Source organism: Leucopleurus acutus (genome assembly GCF_964270905.1).
Source record: "Leucopleurus acutus genome assembly, chromosome: 7".
NCBI classification, from domain to species: Eukaryota; Metazoa; Chordata; class Mammalia; order Artiodactyla; family Delphinidae; genus Leucopleurus; species Leucopleurus acutus.
In genome coordinates this window covers 31,655,134-31,674,558 of record NC_139150.1, presented here as the reverse complement: position 1 = coordinate 31,674,558, position 19,425 = coordinate 31,655,134, and the positions used below count along the sequence as shown (strand labels likewise).

At 35.9% G+C, this 19,425-nt stretch overlaps 1 protein-coding gene across 4 annotated transcripts in view; it reads right to left on the bottom strand.

Moving 5' to 3' along the window:
* The window catches only part of TEX10 (testis expressed 10), a 55,885-nt gene that overhangs the window by 15,644 nt on the left and 20,816 nt on the right, over positions 1-19,425 (bottom strand). For all 4 annotated transcript variants that reach the window (XM_082843194.1, XM_082843196.1, XM_082843195.1 and 1 more), the window contains 5 exons: positions 18,817-18,952; positions 17,135-17,310; positions 15,287-15,464; positions 9,841-9,929; positions 8,168-8,301 (listed from right to left, as the gene is read on the bottom strand). In XM_082843194.1, the coding sequence (XP_082699320.1) occupies positions 8,168-8,301; positions 9,841-9,929; positions 15,287-15,464; positions 17,135-17,310; positions 18,817-18,952 (713 nt within the window). The remainder of the gene's footprint in view (positions 1-8,167; positions 8,302-9,840; positions 9,930-15,286; positions 15,465-17,134; positions 17,311-18,816; positions 18,953-19,425) is intronic.

Here is a 19,425-nt window from a genome sequence, read left to right as displayed (position 1 = left end):
CATTGTTTCCTTAGGACCATGAGTCACAGAGGTTACTGGCTTAGCTTTTAAGCCCCTCTGCTTTTGCAGCTTAAGAATCTGGGAAATGCTGGAGGGGATCAGGCCCCTCACAGGCCTCTTGAGTCTCCTATTTTCTCAATTCAGCTCAGCAAGATGGTCAAAAGGTTGAATGGATTCTCTGTCCTCCAAGAGGGGCCATTTGACAAAGCCAAATTCTTATCCTCTTTGCCTGAGAGACAGCTCCAGTCTCCTCAGATATGTTGATGAATAAAAGCTGTACACGCACAAGGTGATGAAATTCCACATGGCCAAAGAAGCAGCAGAGTTGTGAGCAAAAGAATTCCCAAAGCTCAAACAGGGAAGAGAGATGTTTGAGTTCTAACCAGCCAGCATGGAGTGTCTTCATAGAACAACCAGGTCATTCAGATGATACTCAGAAAGAGAACCTATTAATAGTAAGGCTAAATTAGCACTAGGGCAGGAGTTAGCAAACTTTTTCTATAAAAGGCCAAAGAGTAAATATTTTAGGCTTTGCAGGTCACATACAGATTCTGCCACATATTCTTGGGTTTTTTTCTGTTTTAACAACTGTCAAAAAAGTGTAAACAGGGACTTCCCTGGTGGTCCAGTGGGTAAGACTCCGCACTCCTAATGCAAGAGGCCCGGGTTCAATCCCTGGTCAGGGAACCAGATCCTGCATGCACGCCACAACTAAGAGTTCGCCTGCCACAACTAGGAAGTCCACATGCCGCAACTAAAAAAGATCCTGCATGCCACAACTAAGACCCGGCAGAGCCTAAATAAATAAATAAATATTTAAAAAAAAAAAAAGTAAACCCTGCTCTTAGCTCAAGGATGGCACAAAAATAGGGCCACCAAGGTTTGTCCTACAGGGCTGTAGTTTGCTGATCCTTGCCTTAGTAAAGGTTACTTGCTCTAATAAACCACCCCAACAAAATGTAAAAACAAGACACTAAAGGATAAAGGTGATAACTCAAGTAACTTGACTGCCTGCCAGAACAAAGCAAAACACTCTTTAGAAAACAACAAAATCCACCACATAAAATTTCCATTGTCCAATATACACTCAAAAACTACTAGACATGCTAAAAACATGAAAATGTGCCACATAACCAGGGGAAAAAGCAATCAAAAGAGATGATGGAATTAGCAGGCAAGAACTTTAAAACAACTATTATAAATATATTCAAGTAGTTAAAGAAAAGTGAATGTAAGAGAAACAGAAGATGAACCAAAAAAGTTGAGATTAAAAAACCCATTATCAGATACAGACCTACTAGAGAATGGACTTGAGGATATGGAGAGGGGGAAGGGTAAGTTGGGACAAAGTGAGAGAGTGGCATGGACATATATACACTACCAAATGTAAAACAGATAGCTAGTGGGAAGCAGCCGCATAGCACAGGGAGATCAGCTCGGTGCTTTGTGACCACCTAGAGGGGTGGGATGGGGAGGGTGGGAGGGAGACGCAAGAGGGAAGAGATATGGGGATATATGTATATATATAACTGATTCACTTTGTTATAAAGCAGGAACACACCATTATAAAGCAGTTATACTCCAATAAATATGTTAAAAAAAACCCATTATCTAAAATTTAAAATTCATTGGGTGGTCTTTGTTCACAGATCACATGGTCATCTCTGTAGAAAATCTGAAACAATCAATTATAGCAAGGTTGCAGGACACAGCATTAATATATAAAAGTCAAACTGCTTCCCTAAATATCAGCAATGAACAAACGGAATTTGAAATTAAAAACATAATACGATTTACATTAGCACCCCCAAAAATGAAATATTTAGGTATAAATCTAATAAAATATATATGGTCTATATGAAGAAAACTAAAAAACTCTGACGAACAAAATCAAAGAACTAAATAAATGGAGGATATTCCATGTTCATGGATAGGAAGACTCAATATTGTCAAGATGTCAGTTCTTCCCAACATGATCTATACATTCAACATAAATCCAACCAAAATCTTACCAAGTCATCTTGTGGAGATCCATGAACTGATTCTAAAGTTTATACAAAGGGGCAAAAGACCCAGAATAGCCAATATATATTGAAGGAGAAGAACAATTTGAAGGACTGACACTCACCAATTTCAAAAATTACTATAAAGCTACAGTAATCAAAATAGTGTGCTACTGGCAAAAGGATAAATAAATACATGGAACAGAAAGAGACCCACATAGTCAACTGATCTTTGACAATGGAGCAAAAGATTGTCTTTTCAACAAATGGTGCTGTAATAACTGGACATCCATATGAAAAAAAAATGAATCTAGACACAGACCTTCAACCCTTCACAAAAATTAACTCAAAATGCATCCCAACAGACCTAAATGTAAAACACAAAACTATAAAACTCTTAGAAGATAACACAGGAGGAAAAATGTAGATGACCCTGAGTATGATGACTTTTTAGATACAACACTAAAGGCACAATGCATGAATGAAATAACCGATAAGTTGAAGTTGGATGTTATTAAAATTAAAAACTTTTGTTTTGTGAAAGACAATGTCAAGAGCCTGAAAGGATAAGCCACAGAGTAGGAAAAAATCCAAAATATTCAAAGAACTCTTAAAATCCAACAATAAGAAAATAACCTAATTTTAACATCAGCCAAAGACCATAACAGACACCTCACCAAAGAAGACACATGGCAAATAAGCATATGAAAAAACATTCCACATCATATGTTATCAGGGAAACGCAAATTAAAACAATTATGAGATACCACTACACACCTATTAGAATGACCAAAATCTGGAAGACTGACAATACCAAATACTAGCAAGGATGTGGGGCAACAGAAACTCTCATTTACTGCTGGTGGAAATACAAAATGGTACAGCACTTTGGAAATATGTTTGGTGGTTTTTTACAATAGTAAATACACTCTTACCATATGATCCAGCAACTGCTCTCCTTAGTATTTAACTAAAGGAGTTGAAACCTTATGTCTACACAAAAACCTACACACAGATATTTATAGCAGCTTTATTCACAACTGCCAAAATCTGAAAGTAATCAAGATGTCCTTCAGTAGGTAAATGGATAAACTGATATAACCAGACAATGGAATATTATTCAGTGCTAAAAGGAAATAAGCTATGAAGTCATGAAAACACATGGAGGAACCTTAAATAAATATTACTAAGTGAAAGAAATTATTTGACTAAGCAAATAATTCCTCCTGCTATCTTCCTAACATCATTCAAATGTATTTTGTAAATTATACTCTTCCTGGAATTATTAAAATAATCTAATTCTGATTCTAGTTACAGCTGTCACTTAATCTATTCCTGATAAATTGTCACACTTGTAACTCTGTTCTTTTTCTGAGTTTAAAATTGCACAATGTTAGTGAAATGTTTAGACAAGTAACCTTATGAAGGAAGAAGTGTAGGTTAAAATAAATGTAACATTATATAATTTTGTGTTGTCTCTGCAAATAGTTTAAAAATAAAAGAGAACAAAATTACTCATTTGACATTTCAAAGCATTGAAAAAAGGTATTAATATAATCAAACTGCTGGAAAAAATGTGATAAAAGGAAAAATCTCTAAAACTTGTAAAAAAAGCATGTAGAGAAAAAAACACACATTACATACAGAGAAACAAAAATAAGAATAACCTCACACGTCATTACACACTACGTTATGGCATGAAGCGGTACAGTATAGAAGGCAGGTTGTATTAACTTGAAGAGCAAATGGTTAAAAACATAAGAGGCAAAGCTAACATGACAAAAGTGGAGATAAAAATGGAATGATTAAAAATACTGAAACTATGAAAAACAATCAATCATGATATCTGATTACAATGGAATGCTACATAGCAATGAAAAAGAATGAACAACTGCTTACACATTAACATGGGTATCTTAGTATACTGAATGAAAAAAAAGGAAATTACTAAAAAATATTTCACTTTTAAAAAGTTCAATGACATGTAAAACTAAACAATATGGTTTGGAATTACATGCTAATATGGTAAAACTATAAAGGAGCAAGAGTGTGATAATATTTAAGACAGTGTTACTCTAAAGGGAGAGGGGAAAAGCACATAGGAGTTTCAAAAATAATGAAAACATTCTATTTCTTAAACTAGATTAATGTTTTATTATTATCCTTCAGAACTTAGTTAAAAAATAACTTTTAAAACCATTCAAAATTTTATAAATCACAAATAAAATTAACCTTAAAACCTTTCATTGGCTCTGGAATAGACATCTCCATTTGGAAACAGTATCTCTGTCTAGAGATTCCTTTTCCCTTTGTGATCTTTCCCTGTTAATTACTATTTCCATCAGTAACGGCAATGTCATACAATTCTTTCAGAAGAAATGATCGCAAATATACTAAGTGTGGGACTTCCCTGGTGGCACGGTGGTTAAGAATCCGCCTGCCAATGCAGGGGACAGGGGTTCGAGCCCTGGTCCAGGAAGATCCCACATGCCGCAGAGCAACTAAGCCTGTGCGCCACAACTACTGAGCCTGCGCTCTAGAGCCTGCGAGCCACTACTGAGCCTGTGTGCCACAACTACTGAAGCCCGTGTGCCTTGAGCCCATGCTCCGCAACAAGAGAAGCCACTGCAGTGAGAAGCCTGTGCACTGCAGCAAAGAGCAGCCCCCGCTCGCCACAACCAGAGAAAGCCCATGCACAGCAACAAAGACCCGATGCAGCCAAAAGTAAGTAAATAAGTAAATAAATAAAATATTAAGAAATTTTAAAATATATATATATACACTAAGTAAAAACTGCGTGATCCAAATCAGTGTACAGAGTTATGTTATTTCTATAAAAGGAGAAAACCAAAAGAATACATGTAATCATTTGTGACGACACAGAAGTTACCTAAAAGAATACATTTAGATGAGGTATCACCTAACACCAGTCAGAATGGCCATCATCAAAAGACCTAGAAACGATAAATGCTGGAGAGGATGTGAAGGAAACCCTTCACACTGTTGGTGGGAATGTAAATTGGTACAGCCACTATGGAGAACAATATGGGGGTTCCTCAAAAAACTAAAAACAGAACTACCATATGACCCAGCAATACCACTCCTGGGCACATAGCTGGAGAAAGCCATAATTCAAAAAGATACATGCACCCCAATGTTCACTGCAGCACTATTTACAATAGCCAGGACACGGAAGCAACCTAAATGTCCATCAACAGAGGAATGGATAAAGAAGATGTGGTACACGTATACAATGGAATATTACTTAACCATAAAAAGGAACAAAATAGTGCCACTTACACAGACATGCATAGACCTAGAGACTGTCATACAGAGTGAAGTAAGTCAGAAAAACAAATATATAATATTGCTTTATGTGGAATCTAGGAAAAATGGTACAGATGAACTTATTGGCAAAGCAGAAACAAAGACATGGATGTAGAGAACAAACTTAGGGATACCAAGGTGGGGAGGGAGGGTGGGATGAATTGGGAGATTGGGACTGACATATATACACTACTGTGTATAAACTAGATAACTAATGAGAACCTACTGTATAGCACAGGGAACTCTACTCAATGCTCTGTGGTGACCTAAACGGGAAGGAAATCTAAAAAAGAGGGGATATATGTATACGTATAACTGATTCACTTTACTGTACAGCAGAAACTAACACAACAGTGTAAAGCAACTATACTCCAATAAAAATTAAGAAAAAAAAAAGACTACATTTAGAAACTAGGGAGGGAAACCAGATGGCTGGGAGATAGGGAATGGAGGAACACTTTTTACTATTATCCTTCTATTCTTCTAAATTGTACTTTGTGATAATACTCCAAAAAAAATTAGAAAAATAAATTTTTATACTAAGGCTGTCAAAAACTATATATTTCAAGTAATTTCACATGAAGAGGCCAACTTAAATATGGCAAATTTTATCCAAAATAAAACTGAAATCTTCACTTAAGAACTTCAAAAACTAAAACCAAAACTTTCAGATTTTTCCTAATGTATGTCTTAACATTTCAAAGACAGCAACCTTGAAGTTTAATACATGTTCTTGCCAAATGTACACTCAGAAATATAACTGATCACATTTTCATGACAATTGTGTCTTGGCTTTACACAGATAATTTAATTGTCACAGAAAGATTAATGGAGTTGTCCAAGTTACCAAACTAGACACTAACAAATCTATGCTGGGAATCTGGGGCCCACTTATCCCCATACAATGGTTTTGCCAATACAGCATGATACAGCTTAAAAACATTAGAAACAGTCTGTCGTACAAAACAACTACCAATACTACTGTTGGCAAAACTAAACTTCCCAATGTAGTTTTTTGTTTTTTTTTGTTTTTTTTTTTTTTTTTGCGGTACGTGGGCCTCTCACTGTTGTGGCCTCTCCCATTGCAGAGCACAGGCTCCGGACGCACAGGCTCAGCGGCCATGGCTCACGGGCCTAGCCGCTCCGCGGCATGTGGGATCTTCCCAGACCGGGGCACGAACCCGTGTCCCCTGCATTGGCAGGCGGACTCTCAACCACTGCGCCACCAAGGGAAGCCCCCCCACTGTAGTATTCAAGGCCTCAATCTCAGTCTTTCTTAGCTCTCTTCACTTACTATGGATTAATATAAAATTTCAGATATTAAATAATTAGGTTGGTTACCCAATTCATTATTTTTCACTTTTTAAAATCCACTAATTTTTGAGAGCCTATATATGTTCATATATATAGGCACCAGGGTAATAAAAAGAACAAAGTGTCATTGGCATGACTTAAGTATTGTGATCAGAGTCAAACAAAACCATGAGAGAAATGTGTTAAACATCTACAAAAGGTACAGCCCTAAGGGACAGGAAGAAAATGAAGAGTATTCAGGAACAGAATGAAAGAAGTAGTAAATAGATCAGTTGATTTTAATAAAATCAATTGGTATCGCAACAAAATAGATGTAGGTTCTAGAGACTACCTTGTTGAGAACGCTGACAAAGCAGTTTAAAAAAAAAAAAAAAAAAAAAAGGCTTATGGCCTAGCATTAGGAGTTACAAGAAAAGAATATAGTCAGTGTCCTAACCAAAAACCTTCTGAATCATTAAAAAAAAACTGGCCAGCAGAGAACATAACCTCAGAATTTGCAAGGTTCAAACCACAATTATTTGGGATGACACAATGACATTCCTACTGGGCAAGTACCTTTCCAATGCAAAAAAACAAACTGAAGAAATAAACAGAAATTAACTAATAGATACATGTTTTTAGAGACTCAAATCCTTAGTATTAACAGTTAGGATGTTTTTACATATTTGTAACACAGAAGACAATTTTGACTATTAGGGTAAAAGATCAGCCCTGTAATTCCAATTTAAAACATATCAATAATTAATTTAGACTTGTGGTTTTAATTTGAATTTCACTACAAACAGTACCGAAACTTAAAGATATTAAGATTTATCATACTTATATAAATTTATTAGATATTTAAGATTTACTGTAACATTTGTGAAGGTTTGTCAAAAAACTGAACTACTTGACGAATAGTGAATATATTAAGTTATTTAAACAGTTTTAAAGTTTTAAATAGTTTGTAAAAGGAATAAAATATAATCAAAGTCTCCCTTTAAATTTACTATATTTATCTAAAAAATAAGATTTGTAAGTTGAACTTAAAATTTTAAGGAGAAATTAGGGTTTAAAATTTAACTCTGCTAAACTATATACTAACTCTTAAAACCAAAGGAAGTGCCGAATAATCTTTTCTGATTAGAAAAACCCACCTTCAGGATACCAAATCCTACCCTAACTCTTATTCATCCTTCAATACCTAAGTCAAATTCTTCCTTTTCTATGAAGCCTTTCCTCTTTTCCATAGATGGATCCATCCTTTCTTCCCTATGCTAGACAAGAGAAAATAAATTTGTCTCTATCGTTCAACCTGCTAATTTATTCTATTGTATTGGCATAACTTATAATGAAAATACTCTTTTAGAAACATAGATCTTCTATCCAAGGATCACAAGCACTTTCAGAACATGGATTGTGTTTTATACTACTCTGAATCTCTGAAAGTATCTTACACAAGGCAACCCTAACATACAGCAACTGTTGGTGGTTGATTAACTGAATTCTAATAATTACGAGTTTCTTTTAAAATGGACAATTACCTCTGTTACGTCCCAATGGTGTAAAAATTGATCCAAGTCAGTAAGGTAAAGCAGCACAGGGGAAAGCTGTGTCTGGATGACATGAGGAACTCCTCGAAGGCTCTGAAGCCAAGTCAGCTCCTCTTTTGAAAACCCTAATTTGGGTATAAAGAAAGCCAATAAATAAATAAATCACAAGGCAAGTGACTTTTTTTGTTTGTTTGTTTGCGGTACGCGGGCCTCTCACTGTTGTGGCCTCTCCCGTTGCGGAGCACAGGCTCCGGACGCACAGGCTCAGCAGCCACGGCTCACGGGGCCTAGCCGCTCCGCGGCATGTGGGATCTTCCCGGACCGGGGCACAAACCCGTGTCCCCTGCATCGGCAGGCAGACTCTCAACCACTGCGCCACCAGGGAAGCCTGTGACATTCTTTATTAATTTTTTAAAAACAGATGACATGTATCTTCAAGTTAAATTCTTCTTTAAGCTACCTTGTCTCCTCTGAATTTCTGTATTTCATGTATAGTATTTTTAAAAATAAAATGCTAGCAATGTAATGTAATGTAGTAAAATTCATATAATTATGTTCACAAAGGATGTAACCTGACTCAATCTATAATATAGCAAGAAACAGGTTTTACCCCTAATATTGGGGGCATTACCACCTTTACTTAAATAAAGGTGCCTGTGAAAGGCATCATCGTTCTAATTAATGGTAGGTTTAAAAAAGCTATTGAACAAGTAAAATAATATACTCATTCATACATATACCAAACTCTATATTCTCTTACATAATAGCCCTTCAAATGTTTTAAAACTACTCCATCCCTCCTAAGTCTTTTTTTTCGATAATGCAGTTCCTTCAACCACACCTTACATAATAAAATTTCTGATTCTCTTACCACCTCTATTACACTTGGCCTGCCCTATACAGACAACGTGCCAAAGTCCCTCCTGAAAGATAACTCTTGGAATGATCAGAATACTTGCAATGTGGTCTGACCCTAGCTACCTGCTTTGATGTTTTCAGATAACTATATTTCCGTGAACACGCCCTAGAGAGTCATCATCTAGTTTGGAAGCCACACCGCACTACTGATTCCTAATGAGTTTCCTAAAACCTTTTGACCAGTACTACTAAACCTTTTGACCAGTACTACTATTAAAACATAAAGCCTTCACCTCCATCGCAAATGTGTACATCCAAAACTATCAAATAAACGTGTAGGAGTCTACTTTTATCTTTTACATAATATTTATCTTGCTTATCAGAACCTGTCAAGATTTTTTTGGATTCTGACTTAACATATTAAGTCTCCAAATTTCAAGTCTTCAGAAAATTTCAAAGATTCTCATCTTCATCATCCAAGTACAAAACAAAAATACTGAGACAGTACATCATTTAAAACAATAGTAATAATACTTAGAAATCGAACTTATAACATTTCTAGACTCATTTTACTAATTTTGCTTTGAGGTCAATGGAATGCAAAAAATGGCTAATTGAAATCTGATATCCTTCCTATCATGTTAAACATTTCAAACATGTTTAAAATGGATATTCTGTTCATCAACTTTTTCAAGTATGCAATGGGGTTCAAAACTTAGAGCCAAACAGGTATGAGAGTAAATCTCAGAAGAATCTTCATACTAGGCTTTTTTCCTTTCCTTAACTCGGCAGATCAATGTGGTTACCTGTAAGTGTTGAAAATAAGAAGCTGAAATAGTCCACATCACTCATCAACCAGTCTTTAACTGAAGACTTCCATCCAGAAAATGATGATCTATAATAAACAATGGGAGAACTATTACGAGAAGTGACCACTTGAAGACTCAAGAATAAAGCACAGTATATATAACCATTTTTCTTTATTGAAAACAAGTCTAATTTAATATTTTAAACAAAATCCACAGTACATATTAACTTTATATATAAGGGTTCAAGTACCACAATATGGAAAATGTAACTTCTAACTTATTTATATTTATGTAAAGTTTCACTGAAAAGCATAATTGGTCCACAAATATCATACAAACTTAAAAAATTTTCCACACCACTTGAAAATCAGACTCAAGGAGCCAAGATAAAGTTTTCCTTTTCAGTAGTACGTTCAGCTGCTATGTATTTACTGCTTGATTTTTATAAAGTCTTACCTTGCTTACATAAATGAGTTAAGTTTAAACAAGTTCCTGCTTCCTACCTAAGCAAAAGTATCTTAATTAGGTAAAGAATACTTCAATTTAAAGCCACTCTAAGATAACTATGTGTTCCTATTCTTTTCAAAGTTGTAACTAGGTCTACTTCACAATATTGTGGCTGAAGTACTGGTAGGGGACTCCAGGGAAGAGCTAAATGTACAGCAGCTTCTCATTAAATGAGGATTAGTTGGTTCCTGCTATAAGATCAGTTTCCAGTGACTCCTTTAAAAACTCTCTTCAAGGTAAGTCTAAGAAGGAATAGAGCAAATGTCAACCATGGATATAGCAAAAAAAAAAAAAAAAAAAAAAAAAAAAAGCTGAGAATGATCAGATCCAACAAGCTGAGATTACTAATTTTTATCACAGAAATCTGAATAAATGTCACACAAAATTAGGAATTTCTAATTCAACTAAAAGCACTAAAAATTTTTTACCTATGAAATAATTGTATTTATTAACATTCTTAAAAGTTGGGGAGTTAAAAATAATGGAAACACTCTTCTGATTATCATTCTCACAATAAGCAAAGGGCTATGGAGGGAATATCGCAAGCTAAGAGTCTATATCAGAGATGCTCAGTGGAAAGGAGTACAAAATGATGATTAGAAAACAAACTAATATCCTCTTGAACCCAGTGAAAAATGTGCCATCCAGTGGCTAAAGGGGGTAGGAAATCCATTTAAGAGTCTAGTTTGGACAAAAGACAAGCAATATATCACGCTGTCCTTAAAACTATGATGAATATATATACTATCCAAGCCAGAACACTTCTGAGAGTAAAAGGGGATGCTATTACTAAACATGCTGGGACAAAAGAAGTAAACTAGAACTGTTCCTGGCAGTCCAGCTCACATATTCACCCTACTTAAAAACCAAGCCAGGGGCTTCCCTGGTGGCGCAGTGGTTCAGAGTCCGCCTGCCGATGCAGGGGACACGGGTTCGTGCCCCGGTCTGGGAAGATCCCACATGCCGCAGAGCGGCTAGGCCCGTGAGCCATGGCCGCTGAGCCTGCATGTCTGGAGCCTGTGCTCCGTAACGGGAGAGGCCCGCGTACCGCAAAAAAAAAAAAAAAAAAAAAAACCAAGCCAAATTTCTCAGTCCAAGAACTTCTCCCTTCTCTGATATTTTTATCTAACACTGTACATTACCTTTCCACATTTACGTCTTATGTTCCCCAACCCAGCTGTAAATAAACTAGGAGCAGAGAGGATAAGGAATGAGTAAAGGCCAGTAGAACAACACAGATGGGGGAAAAAAATCAAACTCAAAAAGCTCTAAGTAGATGGTAAAAAAGGTAGGAGCAGGAATTCTAAGTACACTTTTTAAAAGATAAAATGAAGACCAATGGTTTTTTAGCTGATGAGTTTTTCACACATGGAACACACGGATATTCTTTGCTGGTAACCTGCTCTTAAAGTCTCTCAGATAGAGACAGCAGAGCAACAGAACAGTACCTGAAGTACCTGAACAGTACCTGAACAGTCCAATTAATGTAACATGAAAAACAGAAATTAAAGGAACATTTCAGGAAAATTAATCTGGCAACGATGCACAAAATAGATGGGACTAAGAAGCAAGACTACTTGCTGTAATAGTACAGGTGGGAGATAATGAAAAGCTGGCTAGTTTATAGTCATGATCAGGGACAGAAAGGGATATTTTGAAGAGAAAACTAAACATATGGAATAACCAGGTTATTTCTAAGGAAATATTCTTAAATTCTAAATCTAGGAAAAGTGATACAATAATAATGCCACTGGCCTGAGAAAGTTGAAAAGTTCCAATTTTGTTTTATTTTTTAAGAGAGATTAATTTGAATAGGAACAATACATCTATAGAAAGAGAAGTCTACTAAGAGACTCTGTGCCAATACTAAAAAGCAAAATTTAACTTAGTGGACTTTTAACTACAATGACATTCTGCTCTTAATAATTATAAACCCCTATGACCAGTATTTGTAAATTAATAGATTTTCTCAACACTCACCACAAATCCACAAAAAGTAAAAAAACTTTTGAAAAAATCCTTGACAAAAGTTACTAAGCATAAGTCAATCATAACTGATAAAGATATTAAATATAGCTTCCAAAGAGAATCAATTTCAAGAAGTGTTCAAAAGGTGCTTTTAAATGAATGTTAAAACAGAGCCTCCAATAGTTATATCAAAGGAACAGTGCCCTCCACTGGAAGATTTATTAACTTGAAACCACTTAAGTTATAAGAAAAGAAATAATATTTCTTTAAAGGCCTAGCATTAAGTGCTGCACTAGACAAAGAGCAGGGCTTTGTTTTTTTTGTTTTGTTTTTTAATTTCTAAGAAAGGAAAACATGGGAAACTTATTTAGAGTACTTCAAATTAAGACCAAGTCTTTCTTTAACGCACATGAACACAGAAATAAACCTTGAATTTTCACATACAAACAACACATTGCAAACAGCTCTCTTTTGCTAAAAGGAAATGTTATCAGTTATGAAGCACATTCTAGGTGACAACACTCAAACATATGTCCTATACTGGTATGAAGAGACTGGCAAACAAAGCTAAAGAAAATCTACTAATAACGTGAGCTACTCCTACTGAACTGGGATGGGGATCTGTACAAGAAGCCACAAGGAAGCTAGTCTTTAAATTTTCAGTTCTGCCTAAAACCGTATCAGACCCTGTCCATAGGCCACAATCATTAACAAATATTGCTGAATACTAAAGTACCATACCTGATACAGACATGGAATTTTTAAGAATATTCCGAACACTCGCAATACGAAACACTATTAGTTATAAGACCTTTCAGAGTAAAATGGTACAGTCACTATGGAAAACAGTATGGCAATTCCTTGAAAAATTAAACAGATTACCATATGATCTGGCAATTCCACTTCTGGGTATATAGCCAAAAGAATTAAAAGGAGTCAAACAGGTATCTGTACACCAGTGTTCACAGCAGCATTATTCACCATAGCCAAAGGGTAGAAACAACCAAGAGTCCATCAACAGATGAATAAACAAAATGTGGTATAATGGAATACAATGGAATATTGAATATTCAGACTTAAAAAAGGAAACCGTGAAACATGCTACAATATGGATGAACCCTGAAAAGTTACACTGAGTGAAATAAGCAAAACACAAAAGGAAAATATTGTATGATTCCATTTATATGAGGTTACCTAAAATAATCAAAATCATGAAGATAAAATAGTGGTAAACGGGGGCTGGGGGAAGGGGAAATGATTAGTACAGAGTTTCAGTTTGGGACGATGAAAAGTTCTGGAGATGAATAGTGGTGCTGGTTGCACAACAATATGAATGTACTTAATGCCACTGAACAGTTTTAACTGTATACCTAAAACTGGTTAAAATGGTAAGTTTTATGTTATGTATATTTTGCCACACACACACACAGATATTTCAAGTGATTCCTTGTCTGAGTCTACAAACTTATTTATTTCGTCAGCTCCATTAAATTCTGAGCTCCCTTCCAGAAAGGAAGGTCTGTACTGCCATTTCGTAACACCGAAGGTTTTAAGCACAGTACTCTCACCTGCCACTGAACCCCTTACTGCATACTTTTTTTTTTAACATCTTTATTGGGGTATAATTGCTTTACAATGGTGTGTTAGTTTCTGCTTTATAACAAAGTGAATCAGTTATACATATACATATGTTCCCATATCTCTCCCCTCTTGCGTCTCCCTCCCTCCCCCCTCCCTATCCCACCCCTCTAGGCGGTCCCAAAGCACCGAGCTGATCTCCCTGTGCTATGCGGCTGCTTCCCACTAGCTATCTACCTTACGTTTGGTAGTGTATATATGTCCATGCCTCTCTCTCGCTTTGTCACAGCTCACCCTTCCCCCTCCCCATATCCTCAAGTCCGTTCTCCAGTAGGTCTGTGTCTTTATTCCTGTCTTACCCCTAGGTTCTTCATGACATTTTTTTTCTCTTAAATTCCATATATATGTGTTAGCATACGGTATTTGTCTTTCTCTTTCTGACTTACTTCACTCTGTATGACAGACTCTAGGTCTATCCACCTCATTACAAATAGCTCAATTTCGTTTCTTTTTATGGCTGAGTAATATTCCATTGTATATATGTGCCACGTCTTCTTTATCCATTCATCCGATGATGGACACTTAGGTTGTTTCCATCTCCGGGCTATTGTAAATAGAGCTGCAATGAACCTTTTGGTACATGACTCTTTCTGAATTATGGTTTTCTCAGGGTACATGCCCAGTAGTGGGATTGCTGGGTCATATGGTAGTTCTATTTGTAGTTTTTTAAGGAACCTCCATACTGTTCTCCATAGTGGCTGTACCAATTCACATTCCCACCAGCAGTGCAGGAGTGTTCCCTTTTCTCCACACCCTCTCCAGCATTTATTGTTTCTAGATTTTTTGATGATGGCCATTCTGACTGGTGTGAGATGATATCTCATTGTAGTTTTGATTTGCATTTCTCTAATGATTAATGATGTTGAGCATTCTTTCATGTGTTTGTTGGCAGTCTGTATATCTTCTTTGGAGAAATGTCTATTTAGGTCTTCTGCCCATTTTTGGATTGGGTTGTTTGTTTTTTTGTTATTGAGCTGCATGAGCTGCTTGTAAATTAATCCTTTGTCAGTTGCTTCATGTGCAAATATTTTCTCCCATTCTGAGGGTAGTCTTTTGGTCTTGTTTATGGTTTCTTACTGCATACTTTTGATAATTTTAACCCTTGTTCCAATCCTCCTACACAAGTCACTAAACAAATAATGTGAAACAGTCTTACTCTAGTGAACTTCCTCTAATAATAGTATCGACAGTTTTAACTGTTGCATTAAGAGCAAATGAAGGGAGGAGCAGTATTTTAAAAAACCTCTATAGTTCATGAATTGCCAGTAAAAGGACAGAGGGTGGGGGGGAAGATTATACACTTAAAATACAGCTCACTTGAGCATGCTACCTCATGTGCAGTATCCCGATAAGCATGGCAGCCAAACTTGAACTGAGTCTTCCCATAATACAGCAACGACTTAACCGAGAAAGCAAATCAGCAGGCAGACTGGGTAGAAAATATACAAGCTGGACCAAAAGCTGTTGAGACTCTGCTGGGAGAACCACCACAGTGCCTTCTTGTGGATCTAGTGGGGTAAGAAGATAAGTTAAACTAAAAAAGATATACAAACCAGAGTTAATAAAGCAGATTAAGTGATTATTTTCACTGTGTTATGTTGAATTCTAATACATCAATTACATGGAAAAAAGTTTTTTCACAAAGCATGTATGTATGGCTTAAGGTACTGTCTAGAGTAAAACACTGAATACATCATTATTTAAAGATATGTTTAACACTCTATTAATTTCATAACATTCAAATGTGTTATCTGAAATAAAAACTATCATGTGGTTAACGGGATTGGAGACAAAGCGAAACGGTAAAAAAACAAGCACTTCTGCCAAACAGTGATAATTATATATCGACTTAAAGCCAAAGACCTATCTGTGTACACACACACACACGACCCCACATATGAGCAATACCGAAAAATACAGATTTTAAAATATTACCCACAAAAGGTGGAAACAAACCAATGTCTATCACCTAATGAGTGGATAAATATAAGTGGTATATCCACACAATGGAGTACTACTCAACATTAAAAAGAAATAAAGTACTGATATATGCTATAACATAGGTGAATCCTAAAAACAGTATATTAAGTGAAAGAAGCCAGACTCAAAGGACCCATATTGTATAATTCCATCTATAAAAAATGTCCAGAATAAGCAAATACACAGAGACAGAAAAGAAGATTAGTGGTTGCCAGGAGGTGGGGAAGGATAAAGTAGGGAGGGACTTACTAATGGTACAGTTTCTTTTTGGGGTGATAAAAATATTCTGGAATTAGATAATGAACACTATTGCACAATCATGGGACTATGTTAAAAAATCAAAGAATTGTACATTGTAAAATGGCAAATTTTATGGTATATGAATTATATCCCAATAATAAATATAAATTATATATATGTATATATCCTAGTATGCTTTATTGATATTTTTGCTTAAAAAAATGAAAGTTTCAGTGATGAATAAAAAAAGTTATTAATAGATGAAAGTCATACAAGATATCCATTATGGTTAAGTAAGTAAAATTTGCCACCAAAGCTTCAAAGGAATTTTATAAAAATACCTGATCAGTTTTGAATTTGTGAATAACATGTGGCTTAAAAGACAATTTAAGGGGCTTCCCTGGTGGCGCAGTGGTTAAGAATCCGCCTGCCAATGCAGGGGACACGGGTTCAATCCCTGGTCTGGGAAGATCCCACATGCTGCGGAGCAACTAAGCCCGTGCGCCACAACTACGGAGCCTGCACTCTAGAGCCCACGAGCCACAACTACTGAGCCCGAGTGCCACAACTACTAAAGCCTGCATGCCTACAGCCCACGCTCTGCAACAAGAGAAGCCACCACAATGAGAAGCCCGCGCACCACAACGAAGAGTAACCCCTACTCGCTGCAACTAGAGAAAGCCCGCACACAGCAACAGAGATCCAAAGCAGACAAAAATACATAAATTTTAAAAAAAGAATGCAAGAAGCATCTATAACCATTAATTTCTAGAACTATTCTAATAGATAATACTACTGAAAATGAATTTACTGTTTGATGTTTTGTTAATTTTCCCATGGTATAATTCATTTATAATAATTTAAAGGAAAAGCAAACCTAAAGAGCTCCCCCTTTGAAGCATCTTTCCTAAATTGGGGTAGACCAATTATTACTTACATAGTTAAACAAAACTCTTACCATAGATTCGGAGAGCAGTAACTTGTAAACTTTTTAGTAATTCTTTATTTGCTCGTGCTGCAGCGGTATGGATAATGTCAATAAGCTGTGTTGAGAGCTCAGGGTTTCGGGAGCCAAGATGAGCAAGTTGCAATGGTAAACCAGCCAACCAACGGGATAACACTTTACTACGATACCTAAGGTCAAGGAAAAACGAAATAAAGTGTAATTTTCAAAGACAATGGAAATTAATTTAAACAAAGAATATTTTTAACTTAAAACACCACACAAAGTGACAAATCATCTACCAATAACACCACATTTACTTATTTAAACATGTGAGAGCCTACAAGATGGCCGGCATCATTTATTTAGCTATAGCAGTTTCTAAAGTTTTACCCACTATATTAAAAGTTCATGTGATTTGCGGCAGTATGTAAACTGTATTTTTATCTTAAAGGACACAGACACTACTTAACTCTTCGTGAACTATTTATACTAGTTAGCGTTAATTATTACACTACATTAAGTCATTGATGCATTCAGTGTAGGGTGCCCCCACATTAAATGACTTCAAACTTGTGTTATTTCATATTTCAGTTCTTTTATATACTTGCTAATGCTCTAATGTCTCCTTACTCAGGTAACAGCAATCACTTTCGCTGTCCCCCTTAGTGACTTAACTAAGCATGACCTCCGTAGTCAGACAGACCTGAACTTAAGTCTCGGTTCCACTGCCCTTAGTTGCATGACATTCACCAGATTATTTAACCTAAGAATCTGTTTCCTTCTGTTAAGACAGAAGCCAACAGTACCTACACTTCAAATATGAGTATTGAGATATTAAGAAAAGCACCTGACTTACAGTAAAGACTCAAATACGTTCTAACAACCACCTATGTATCCCGAATCTCCACGTTCCACCCAAACACCTCTTCCCGACTATCCCAAATAAACCTCAAACTCACCATATCAAAAACCTGATTCCTTAGTTCTATTCTTTGTGTTGTCTATTTCAGCTGGTAGCACCAAACTAAGCCAGAAACCTTCTCATCTTTTACTGCCCTCATTTTTTAAAAATCTACTGAAATATTTTTAACATACAGTATTATATGTTAGTTTCAGGTATATACTACATAATAATTTGACATATGCATACATTACAAATGATCACCATGATAAGTCACCATCTGTCCCCATACAAAGTTATTACAGTATTATTATTCCTTTTGCTATATATTACATCCCCGTGGCTTATTTACTTTATAACTAAGTCTGTAGCTCTTAATCCCCTTCACCCATTTCACACCTCCTCTTCTACTGCCCTCATTCTTATACCGTATGTCTCAAATATGTCACTAAGGACCAGCTGTTAAACCTCCATAATTTTTATGGGAGGCAAAAAGAAAAGGCTGAGGCTGCTACAGGTTGTTCCAACTGCCCTTTGGCTGTTAAGTGGACAAGTGGAAATATATGCTCAAAGAGACTTTTATCTGCTCAATTATGCATACAAAGATTACTGGCACTATTATGTATGCTTCTTTATAAAATTAAATTTCTTCTCTTTTCTTAAATGCAACCAAATAGGATATAAAGAGTGAATTTCTCCAAAGATTTAATCACCCCATCTAGTCTATTATTTAAAAAGACTACAAAATAACTTGGTGAGAAAAAGAAAGGCAAAATAACAAAGGAAACTTTACCTGACTCTGTAAGATCTCAGTTCTTCTTTTTGATAGATTTTACTGAAAAACTTCAGTAACAGAGTCCGAACTGGAAGGAGAAGGCCTCTCTGCTGATACAATGTATAAACTGCCTTAATAAGAGACTCCGTAGCCTCTAAAAGAAAGAAAAAAACTGCATATGATTCAAAAATGTTTCTTCAACAGCCCCCTAATTCTAAAAAGCACAAAAGTACTTTACTTTGCTCCTATGACAAAGCAGACCTTAGACACAAACTGATGACTACTGTCAAAATCCTACAGTAATAGCCTGACTAATACGAAAGTCAAACCAACCAGAGACTGCAGAGTAAATTTTCCTAAGAGACGACAAACCTAGGCAGGGATGACAAAAACCAGACTAGAAAGGTGGATAAGCTGGAAACCAAACAGGAAAGCTCTGTTTCTGAATGAAAAGAATTAGTAAGTCACACTAAAAACTGACTTAATGCAACATAACTTCAAGCTACAAGAAAGGTAAAAAGATAAGCAGGATTCATCAATTTCTAGTCAAATTACATCAGAAGAGAGTATTTCTTCATCATTAGACTCACTGTCATTTCATCTTAATAACACCTACCTCCTTTCACT